The sequence below is a fragment of the Humulus lupulus genome, chromosome 2 (assembly GCF_963169125.1).
Source record: "Humulus lupulus chromosome 2, drHumLupu1.1, whole genome shotgun sequence".
Taxonomy (NCBI): domain Eukaryota; kingdom Viridiplantae; phylum Streptophyta; class Magnoliopsida; order Rosales; family Cannabaceae; genus Humulus; species Humulus lupulus.
The window spans coordinates 280,134,900-280,146,662 of record NC_084794.1 but is presented as its reverse complement, the minus strand read 5'-3'; the positions used below and the strand labels follow the sequence as shown (position 1 = coordinate 280,146,662).

The 11,763-nt window shown below is 34.8% G+C and overlaps 2 protein-coding genes across 2 annotated transcripts; both read right to left on the bottom strand.

Annotated features, from left to right (window-relative positions):
• Positions 1–2,838: 2,838 nt before the first annotated feature.
• On the bottom strand, positions 2,839–9,271 carry LOC133816730 (beta-D-xylosidase 1-like). Its single transcript, XM_062249066.1, has 6 exons — positions 8,829–9,271; positions 8,635–8,732; positions 8,202–8,552; positions 7,678–8,091; positions 6,890–7,435; positions 2,839–2,943 (listed from the first exon to the last, which is right to left on the bottom strand). Exons 1-6 carry the CDS (start codon positions 9,254–9,256, stop codon positions 2,894–2,896), a joined length of 1,887 nt encoding a protein of 628 aa, XP_062105050.1. The 5' UTR covers positions 9,257–9,271; the 3' UTR covers positions 2,839–2,893.
• A 67-nt stretch (positions 9,272–9,338) lies between these two features.
• Positions 9,339–9,794, bottom strand: LOC133815560 (beta-D-xylosidase 1-like). Its single transcript, XM_062248383.1, has one exon. The coding sequence runs from the start codon at positions 9,792–9,794 to the stop codon at positions 9,339–9,341; it is 456 nt and encodes a 151-aa protein (XP_062104367.1).
• Between the last annotated feature and the right edge of the window lie 1,969 nt (positions 9,795–11,763).

The following is an 11,763-nucleotide window of genomic DNA, read 5'->3' as shown; positions in this document are numbered from 1 at the left end:
GGAAGAAACAAAAGTATTCTACAACGCAGGGTACAAAATCGCTGTCAGCCATCCGTTTCGAAAAAGTAAGTGAAAGATAAAATATTATCAAAATTATGTTCTTTTAAATTATATGTTGTCTAATATTTGAGTTATACTTTTTAGACGAACCTGGACCTTATTGAGTCATGGAAGGAATATCATTGGAAGAAAGCAACAAATGATTTCATGAACGATGATGCTTGCCAAGATTATGTAAGTTTGAATTATATTTTTTTAATATTAATAGAGTTATATTAAATGTTAGTGTCTAACATTTTCTGAAAACAGGAAAAGCTGAAGGCTGATTTTGAGTTACAAACTCAGCAAACATCCACTGATGCTTCTAATAATGATAGTTCGACAGCAGTTGATCAGGAGGAGGTACTACAAAAAGTATTAGGGCAAAGGCGTGGACATGAGCGAAGAGTGGGCCGTAAATTGAAGGGGTCGGGGTCATCATCTACCCAACACTCTCACTTCAACAAGTCTCAAGTTCCTCCTCATCATTCAAGAGAATATATAGAAAAATTGGAGAATAATCTACAGAAATTGACTGACCAAGTTAATTTCTTATCTCAATTTTTTGTACCTTCATTTCGTCCACCAAAGGTTTAGATGCCGCTTGTGCCTGATAGTGACAATATTTATGGAGCTTTGTCTTCTCAACCTCCAGCTCCAACCCATCCTTCCATGTACGAGGCAGCGCCGTCTCAATATATGGTACCTCCATATATGTACGGAGCAACACCTTATCCGTAGTCGATTCCACCGTCCTCCCAGCCGTCGTATCCCTACATATATGGAGTTGGATCGTCCGCATTACCTCCCCAATATCCTTGGCCGATGCCGCCACTGCAACAAGAAGAAAATAGAGAGGACGAGGCAGCTGATTTAGGAGACTAGGTTTATTTTATTATTAATTATTGTTAAATTATATGAACAATATGAATATTTGTTATCTTAATGTATTATGAATATGTACAATTGTTATTTTAATAAACTAATTTGAATATTTAATATAATATTTTTATTTTTAATATATTTGTTTTCAATTATTTAAATTTTAAATAATAATTTCGATAAATAATTAATTAAAATTTTATTAAATTATTTAATTTTATTATTTTTTTATAAATAAATAATCAAATATCAGAGGCGACTAGTGACATATCAGGGGCCACACATCGATTAATATAGATGCCACGTGTAAACATTTGGGGCGACATATCATGGTATTAGGGGCGACACGTCGCCCCTAATAATTATGTATCAGGGGCGACATATCGACAAAAATGATTCAAAATTGTCAAATTTTTGGGGCGACATGTCAAGTTTTAGGGGCGACTATGTCGCCCCTGATATTTGAATATTAGGGGCGACCTTTCGAGTCGTCTCTAATGTTCTCTTTTAGGGACATTTTGTCAGGGGTGACTCATCAGGGGCGACATGTTGCCCCTAATACATATCAGGGGTGACTTTTAGGGTTATTAGGGGCGACATGCGTCGCCCTAAAACTCATTTTTGTTGTAGTGTTAACAATCTGTCCTGATACATCAGAATATCTGTTTGATCAAAAAATTGTTTAAACCAATATGCATTAATTAAATTTTTTGTTAAATTCAATTGGTAATCTTAAAAACAAAAATTTCAATTGGTATGAGAGCCAATCGCTAAACTCTTAGTGAGATCTTGTGTTTTTCTTTTCATTTGTTTGTGTTTCTGCTTGCAAAATGTCAATTTTTGCAGAAGGGAGTTCTATAACTCGTCCACCCTTGCTTAATGATTCAAACTATCTTGACTATAAGGTTAGAATGAGTGCCTTCATCAAATCTCAAGATGAGAAGGCGTGGACATCTGTCTTGACAGGTTGGTAAACATCAATTGAGGTTGATGCAAAAACTGGTGAAACAATGGTAAAATCTTAGTTGAATTGGTCAACTGCTGATGATTTATTATTCAGTTACAATAACAAGGCCTTACACGTGTGTTCAATGGTGTTGGTGAAGGGTATATTAAACTTATATCCTCTTGCGATTCGACCAAAGAAGATTGGAAAATCCTTCAAACTCAATTTGAAGGAATTGCTGATGTCAAGCGTTCTAGGTCCATTATGTTAAAAATATAATTTGAGGATCTTAGAATGTCTGAAACTGAAACTCTCACTGAATTTTATGAGAGATTGTCTAGTGTTGCTAATGAATTTTTTGCCTTAGGAGAAAAATTAGATGAATCTGTGTTACTTCAAAAAATTGTTCGTGTTTCACCTGTCAGGTTTAGCACCAAGCTAACAACAATGGAGTAGGCCAAAGATCTGAATTCCATGAAAGTGGAAGAACTAATGGAATCTTTACGAATTTTTGAATTGAATCAACAGACCAGACAAAAAGAAAAGCCGAACAATGTAAAAGAAATAAAAAAAATATATTGCATTGAAAAGTTCAGAAAAGCTAGTTCAGATGATGAAGATGATAATGAGTTGGCTCTATTGACAAGAAATTTTCTAAAATTGATGAAAAAATTGGGCAATAAAAGAATTTTTCTAAATTCTCAAAAGGGATCACATCTTCTAAACCTTTTGTTCCTAACAATAAAAAGGGAGTTCAATGCATGGAGTGTGATGATTTTGGTCACATTCAGTCAGAATGTGCAAGTACCTTGAAACGAAATAAAAAAGGTATGAATGCTACTTGAAGTGATAATGACTTTGAAAATATGATGAAGATGGTGAACATGTTGTTTTGGCATATGTGTTCTTTAGTCTTTTTTTTTTTTGCAGGTTAATAAATAACTTTTTTGCCTAAACAATATTAAGTTACTATTGATACGACATGTACTAATGATATTGCTGACACTAATTCTGATGAATCAGAAATCAATGAAGATTTGCTAGAAGAATCTTACAAGAAAATGTATGATGAATGGGTTAAATTATGTGCTTTAAATTGATCAAATGTAAAGATTATCAAATTTTTTTCTTATAGAAATGATGAACTTGAATCAAATACTAAAGTTTTTTAAGCTGCGATTTTTAATAGAAACTTAAATAAACTGTAACGCCCTGGTTAACTAAACCACATTAGGGAATTTGGAGCTTGATCTTATAAAGAAAAATGTTAATATGATTAATCCAGGATCTACTATCTTTGAGGAGGTGTAGAATCCAGGTCAGCGAAACAATGATGGGTTGGGATCTAAAGGGTCTCAATCAAAAGGAAAAACTATGTTTGTTCAAGCCTGTTCATTACCTATTTTTTCTTCTGATCTAACTTTGTAGGTTTCCGATCCATCAACATCTCAAAATGTCTCATCAACAAAGAGTCAGATACATAAGAATCTTACGTCCCATGAAAGGACTAAGAAATTCATTCCCACTTGCCATTTTTGTGGAGTCAAGGGTCACATTCGAGCAAAGTGTCTTAAAAAGATGGATTTTTTCAATTCAAATTATTTTCATCATGTGAATTTCAAAAAGGTGCAGAAGAAACATCATGTGCCTAAACAAATGTGGGTAAAAACGGATGTGAATAATTGTCTTGCTGCTTTTACATGCCATAGAACTCATACATCTAATTATTGGTACTTTGATAGTGGATGTTCTAGACATATGAAAAGGGACGAGAACATACTCATCAATTTTAAATCTATGAAATGTTGTACAATAACGTTTGGTGATAGTGTGACAGGTAAAGTTCTTGGAAAAGGAACCCTAAATTTGGAAGGGCTACCTGAGCTAAATTATTTTTCTGTTGGTTGATGGATTGAAGGCTAATTTAATTAGCATAAGTCAAATTTATGATAAAGGATACACTGCTAATTTTTCTTGTGATAATTGTAGTGTGATTAATCAAAATGGAAATTGTGTTCTAAAAGGTTTCATATCAGTTGATAATTGCTATACTCTCTCTCAAAATATATCATGTCACACTACCACAAGAAATTCTATTGATCTGTGACATGAAAAACATTGTCACATTAATTTCAAAAACTTGAAAAAATTGTCAAATGCAGGTATAGTTCGTGGTTTACCCAAGTTGGGTAGAGAATCTACCGATAAGTGTGAACCTATCCAACTTGGTAAGAAATTAAACATCATTCACAAAGGTATCACATATGTGAATATCACCAAGGTCTTATAATTGCTTCACATTGATCTAATGAGTCCAATTCAAGTTGAAAGCTTAAATGGAAAAAGATACATTTTTGTGGGGTAGATGACTTCTCTCGTTTTACTTGGGTTGATTATTTACGAGAAAAAATTGACTATGGGTTTGAATTTGATACTTTAACTATTTTTTGTGACATCACTAGTGCAATAAATATTTCTAAAATTCCAGTTCATCACTCACGCACAAAACATATTGATATTAGGCACCATTTTATTAGAGAGCTTGTTGAAAATAGAACATTGATCCTGGAATACATTGAGATTGACAAGAAAATTGCTGATATTTTCACGAAGTCCCTAGGTTCAGTTTGGTTTGATTCCCTCAGGAAATCCTTGGGGATTTGTAGCATGTAATTTTTGTTTTATTATTGACCATCCTAGCTGCTTATCAAATATTTGTATACCTACTAAAACAATTTTCAAATGTTTTTCAAAAAATTTGTGAGTACTTTATGTTAGATTAATTATTTTTGATATATGACATGCTAAGTTTGTTGGTTTTGACATAAAAATTTATTCATGATTTATTTTTGGAAAAACGCCTACTAAGAGTGTATTGAGCAAAATTAACAATTTTTATTTTTTTCAATTTCAGGTTCCTCTGAGAGAATAGTGCTACCTATGCCAATGTGTGAAAGCCAACTTTCAGTAAGTTGAGCCGGTTTAATTACACCTATGTAGATGATACACTACCATGGAAAATGACTACCACTGGTGTAGTGTGATAGTGTCTTCATTGGGTACTATAGAAAAAGGCAAAAATTGCCAACATGGGCAATGACCCTATTTTTACACTTCACACAATAATATCTGTTCTTAATGAAGAAAAAGTAAAAATTGTAAGTCTCATCATTTGTGTTAATGTTTTTCCTAAAAATATTTTGTGCTCTCAAAAAATTTATTTTTATTCCAACACTTTTGAGCATGTTATATTGATCAAATAATTTTTATAACACTATAATACTCATTTAATTTTTGATTGTTTGGTAATTTTTTTTTAGGTTTTGAATTTTTGTTAGCAACAAAAGGAAATGTTTATGGTCATACAATAATAAAAAAAAAATACAAAAAAAAAATGGGAATATCGAAAAAATAAGGGGGGAAAAAAACCGAATGAATTGTGTACGGTTTGAAAATCTTTCTTGAATTTTTTTCCAATTGATTAAGTGTTATTTTTGTCAACATTATTCTCTCTAAAGTTAATGGTTGTTTGAATATTAATGGTTTTGTGTGAGAAAAAGGACTCTTGAAAAAAAATATTTGGTTTCCCTTTCTAGTTTGGTCACAATTAAGATAATACTTTCCTTTTTTTCTCTCATAATCAAAATCGGAGAACTACCCATTTTGTTTTGCCTATATCCCACGTTGGTACCACATTCCCCAAATCACTCTCTCATTTACTCACTCTATCATTTTTTTCTGGTTATTTTTTCCTTGGTTCTTCTCTGTTGTTTTTCTTTCTTGAGCTTCCTAGTGTGTAGGAATCAATGAATCGAACCAAGATTGTTGGTACTCCCAATCCCTCTGCTAGTGCTTCCAGTTCCTCTGCTTCATCTGGTGTTAGTCCTGAGACATCAAAACTTCATGCTGTCAAATCTGACTTTTGTTCCATGTCCAAAGAACAAGATTCTTGGTATTTTTTAAATTTTGTGTACAACTCAGGGGAGTTGTGTGGTTGTCTCTTGTCAAACTTTTCTAAAAAAGTTGACAATTTGTGCTATATTTTCTAGTGCTTGTTTGTAGGGGGGTTCTTAGGAACTTAATTGTTTTTCTAACAAATTGTTTGTTGCACATTTTTATGCCAAAATTGCTAAAAATATAATTTGTCTAAAAAGTTGCCAAAGGGGGAGATTGTGAAATCCAAATATTGGTTGACTTTTTAAATGACTATATTTTCCCAATTATGTGTTAATTTTGAAATTTTATAAATGGTAAGAAAATCCAATTATCTCTTTGTTTGTTTGTTTTGCTTTGTGTTGTTTATTCTTAAACAAGTCATAAAGCTTGTGAGCGTGACATACAATCTTCGGGAGAAGATTTTCTTAAGTCTCACTTTACGAGGAAGCTAGCGCTCATCAAGATTAGAAGAGATTTCGTGTTCTATGTGTTTATCAAAATCAGATTATTAAAGTGGAGTACTTCACGATTCCGACAAGAATTTAGAGGGAGTCTAATCTTGTATAAGTTAATTGCTTATTGTATTATTGAGACTTTACTAATTGATTTTAAGTGATCTCGTGGACTAGGTTTTACGAACCACGTAAAAAACTTATTGTGTCACGTTACTTTTAGTTTATTTACTTTATGTTATTATATTCTGATTCATCAACAATCTGTCCTAATACATCATAATATATGTCTTATCAAAGAATTGTTTAAATCATTCCACATTTATTAAATTGCTTGTTAAATTCAATTAGTATTCTTAAAAAATCAGAAATTCATATCCAAAAATATTTCACAAATAAGAAAAAAAGAAACATAATAAAATATTTTGTTTTATTGTAAATAACTTAAATTACATCGTATGCATCCCCATTTTACGGAAGCAAGTGAGCTTATTTTGTAGGAATCAATACAGAAATTAACATTAAATAAAGATTCATATAGAACGAATATAATTTTAACTATCAATTTTGATAATTTTATGATCTTATTATTGTCTTAAATTTGCGTGAAAGGAAATAAAGTGCTTGATGTCATCACCAATGTGAAGTGTATGTTGCCCCATTGGAATCTTTCTATTTCCAAATTTGTCCACAAAAGTTAAGTGCTTGCAAACATCAATATTGACTGTGACTCGTTGTCGCGAGTTAGCTCCTAAATGTACCTTTTGAAAGCCCACCAGCTGCTTTTGGGCAACCATTCTTCCAATGGGTGGGCTTGAGAATACAAGCAATGTGTGAGTACCATCCATTAACCCATTATTTTGAACCTCAATATGGACTCCAAAAGAGAGCGAATTACAATTTGTGTGGGTGACTTCAACATTCTTACTTAAATTTTTTAAACTTGTCAAGGATTGTGTGTTGACGATTGGAATAGGAACTTGTGTAGGAGCCTCAACTACTTTATGAGTGAATTTCGTGTAGCTTAGACCATAACCGAAAGGATAAACAACAGGGCCTTTATAGAAGCGATAAGTTCTACCAGGATACCCTAATTTCGCATTCGGCCTAAGGTCCATGATTGTCATTGGAACCTTAGCTAGGTACTTTTGGGGATACCATGTCATTGGAAGCTTTCCTCCTACAATTTAAAAAAAAAAAAAAAGAATATAAATCTATAGTGATAGAAAATATAATTACCCACATTAAGAGAAATATATAGAAGAAACTAATTAAAGGCAAACCATTGTTAATTATAAATGAAATGATTATCAAAACTTCAACCAGTAATGTCACACAATAAAATTAAACTTATGTCTGGCCGCATTAAAATAATATAGTCGCATATAATATACCATCAACTAAAACTAGATAAATTTATACCTGGATTCTTGGAACCGAATAGAACATCAGCAATAGCAGCTCCACCAGCTTGTCCAGGGTATCCAACCCAAAGGATGGCACCAATGCGAGGATTCCTTTTTGCGAATGAGATATCAACAGGCCCACCAGACATCAAGACTAGTATGGTTGGACCTTTAGAGGCAGCAGCAACTCTAGAAATGAGCTCTTGTTGCCGTCCCGGTAAGAGAATGTCGACTCTGTCTCTAGACTCCGCTTCTATGGATTGATCTAAGCCTATTACTAATACTGTTGCATCACCATGTTCGGCTGCAGCCACTGCAGCTCCTAAATGCTCATTGTCGTAACAAGAAACATCATTGCAACCTGGTTGGTGGATGGTTTTCGCATACCTTCCAATTCCTTGTAGAGGTGTGGTATAACCACAAGGAACACCTTAAGCAAATAAAAATAGAATGATACTTAGGAACATGCCTTGTGAAAAACCTACATTAATTGACTTTGTTCAAAATCAATAAAAGAGTTGATGAATGGAAGACGTATACCAGCGTAGTTTCCTATCATGGTGTCAGTGACATTAGAATTAGGCCCAATGACAACAATGGTTTTATGGCGTTTAGTAGAGAGTGGTAAAGTGCGCCCATGATTTTTTAGCAGAACAATGCCTTGGTGGGCAGCATCAAGGGCCAACTGTTGGTGGCCCGGGCTGCACACATCACTTGGGCCCAAGTTTCCAAATGGCTGAGAAGATGGTTCGCCATCAAAAAGGCCTAGTCTCATTTGGACCGTGATTGTGTTAGTGAGAGCTGTGTTGATGTCATTCTCACTTACCAAACTTCTATTTACAGCTACTTCTGTGTGGTCCTTTAGGAATGGCCCACAATCCAAATCCAGCCCTATATATGTACCATGAAGTGTGTAAATTAACTCGTGTTATAAATATCGATTTAATAATAAAATGAAAATATACACATATACCAGCTTTAATTGTAATAGCTGCTGCTTCTTCTGGAGTCTTAGTATAATGTTGGCTATCATATAAGACACCAACCGAATCACAGTCTGAAACGATGTACCTGTTTTGTGTCCAACAAAGTTTGAAAATGTTAGTCAATAACTAAGTATAGTTTAGACAATAAAACAAATATTTGAAATGGGGCCATCGCACTCACCCATTGAGGTTCCATTGACCTCTAATTATGTCTTTTAAGATATTAGGGTTAGCACAAGTGGGTATTCCATTGACTTGATTGTAGGAGCACATCACACTTGCAACATTTCCTTCCAACACACAAGATTTGAATGGTACGTTATAAGTTTCTTCGAGATCCTGCTGGCTAACCTTTGCATTGTAATGGTAGCGGTCCACACCATTCCAATTGTCAAGATCATAAGCCGTGTAGTGCTTGCAGCAAGCAGCAACCTTCAGGCGATTTCCTTCTCCATTGCCTTGGAGTCCTTTGACATAGTTGGCCGCATACTTTCCAGACAAGATGGGGTCTTCCCCAGGAGTTTCTTGGCTTCGTCCCCACCGAGGGTCTCTCAGTATGTTTACATTTGGGCTCCAATATGTCAGTCCAGCCTGTCCTCCATTATACATTGCTCTTGCTTCATCAGACACAACCTACATTATTGATAGAATCATAAGTACTTAACAATATATATATATATACACATATAATCTATATATACTCATCACGTACTCGCCCAATTTCTTGCCATAATGACTCATTGAAAGAAGCAGCAGTAGTAATGACTTGGGGGAAGCTAGTGGCCCCAGGGAAGGCCCCACCAAACTTAGTCCCGGGACCAGTATTTGCCACCCCATGAAGGGCCTCCGACCACCACTCGTATGCCTGAATTCCAAGCCTTGGCACCCCTGCAGCGGTATTCACCAACAACTTGATCTTTTCTTGTAGTGTCAGCCGTCCAATCAAGTCTTTCACTCTCACATCTGTAGGCAATGTCGTTTTACAAAAGGTTAGTTCCTTGGTGAATGTGTTCTGGGGGTCACATGCAAACGGTTGTCGAGCTTCGACGTTGGTTGCTCTGAGCGTTATGCAAAATACAAGAACCACATGAAAAATAAGAGCAGAATTCAAGAACTTGTCGTTAATATTGGCTTTGTAGTTTCCCATATTTGATTTATTAATTTGACTAAACTTTAATTGATTCTTTCTTGGAGATTTGTTTGAAGTGATCAAGTATTTATAGTTGCAGAAGAAGAAGATGTTTCAGAGTATTTTGTTTTTTACGTTTAGATAAGTTGTTAAAACTGTGAAACTAAAAAAAAAAAATTAAATAATAGTGAAAATGATATACCATGTAACTATATTTAGCTAATCAGTAAGAGAATTCAATATTATCTTTTCAGCTCTATTACGTAATATTTAATTGGATGGATAATATTAATAAATAATATCCTTACAAACTGAATTTTATTTGGAAGATTTATTACAGATAATTGCAAATGTTTGAAAACTGTTTACTTTATATATACCACCGAACTAATCATAATAACTAGTTGTTCTGCTAGCTCAAATGATCAAACATGTGAAACTTGTTATTGTTTGAAAAAACTAATACATAATTTGGATATTATGTTAATTAATCAATGTAGATATATTATATTTAACGTTTCTCGTTAATTTACTTCTATTAATACACATACATAATATATATACTAAATTTCCTAATAATTGATCGTGATACTTCTATATATATTTATGGGGGTACCTTATTGGCGATGGTAGCTACAATCCGTTATGGGGCCTAGAAGGCCTTGAGTTTGCTCGATCAGGTTCTGCTATGTTCTGCGCAGTACCAGGATTTCGAGTTCGAGCCTTCGAGGGAACTCGGTTATTTCCTATCTCGGCTGGTGCCTCGCAGTTGGGTTGGCAGGACCTTCAGCCCAGTTACTTCTCTGGGTTCTCGGTGAAGCAGGTTGCTCTGCCGGCGGCGAAGGTTTCTTCACTCTTCGGGTGGCTGCATTTTTGCGCAGCCGTCCTTGCTGTCTACGTGGTGGAATGTTAACGTCCCGCAGAGGCGGAGCCTGGGTATCTGGCAAAGGTGGAGCTTGAGCCGCCTGCGCTTCAGCAACTAGTCTGACTAACTCTTTGTTGCATTTCTTAGCTTCTGGCAACTGTTTTCGCAGTTGGCGATTTTCGAGTTCCACTATCGGGACGTATCGTTCAGGATTGTAGTACATGTCCTCGTCGTCCCTGGGGGTAGGTGGTCCCCGAGATTCAGATGAACCACTTCTCTCTTCGAGGTCAGAATTCACCATAGGCTGCTTTCCAGGGCGTCGGGGATACTCAGATTCATCTAAAATTTCCTCCACAGGAATATTGGGATCATTGGCAGCCATTGCTACAAAATTCGTCGCTGTAGATCAAGAATTCGTCCTTGTAGGTATACAACGACGACATGTCGTCACAACATCGGCATCGCTGTAGGTCTGTATGTGTAGCAATCTATGGCGACGACAAAATGTAGTCGTCGTAGTAGGGTTTTATTACAACGACGATATGTCGGTCGCAATAAGAAATCCTTTTTTTTTTTCAGTTGGACTGTGATATTGCGACAACATGTCGTCGCTGTTGGTTGTGCAAGATTTGGAAATTTGAATTTTAAAAAACTTCTACAGCGACGACATGTGGTCGTTGTAGGTCCGTCGACCTCTCCATCTACAGCGCCTGATGACATGTCGTCATTGTAGGTATACAATTTTTAAAAAATATATATTTAATTAATTATATTGATTAAAATTTATTTAATAAATTATTAAATATTAATTAAATAAATAAATAAAACCAATTTAACAAAATTCATACTCTCCAAAATGTAAGATAACAAAACATAAGTAGTGTTGTCTCCATAATAAAAAAACAACACAAAATATTAATAATTTAAAAATAGTAACTTAATAAAACTAAATGTCATCAAAATCAATTCCAAAGTCATTATCGCCGGGCTGTTGTGGTGGTTGCTATTGTGGTTGTTGTTGTGGTGGTTGTGGCTGCTATGGTTGAAAGCTTGCCATCATGGACTGTATCATGTTCATGTCCAAGGTTACAGGCTGAAATTGTAGTGGTTGGATGCTCGGAT

Excerpts from the sequence above, each read along its gene's own strand:
- LOC133816730 (XM_062249066.1), bottom strand. The coding sequence starts at position 9,256 with ATGTATAATGGAGGACAGGCTGGACTGACATATTGGAGCCCAAATGTA. Across the intron at positions 8,092-8,201 it reads CATGATAGGAAACTACGCTG|GTGTTCCTTGTGGTTATACC; the intron begins GTATACGTCTTC and ends TATTTGCTTAAG. Across the intron at positions 7,436-7,677 it reads ATTCGGTTCCAAGAATCCAG|GAGGAAAGCTTCCAATGACA; the intron begins GTATAAATTTAT and ends TTTAAATTGTAG.
- LOC133815560 (XM_062248383.1), bottom strand. The coding sequence starts at position 9,794 with ATGGGAAACTACAAAGCCAATATTAACGACAAGTTCTTGAATTCTGCT.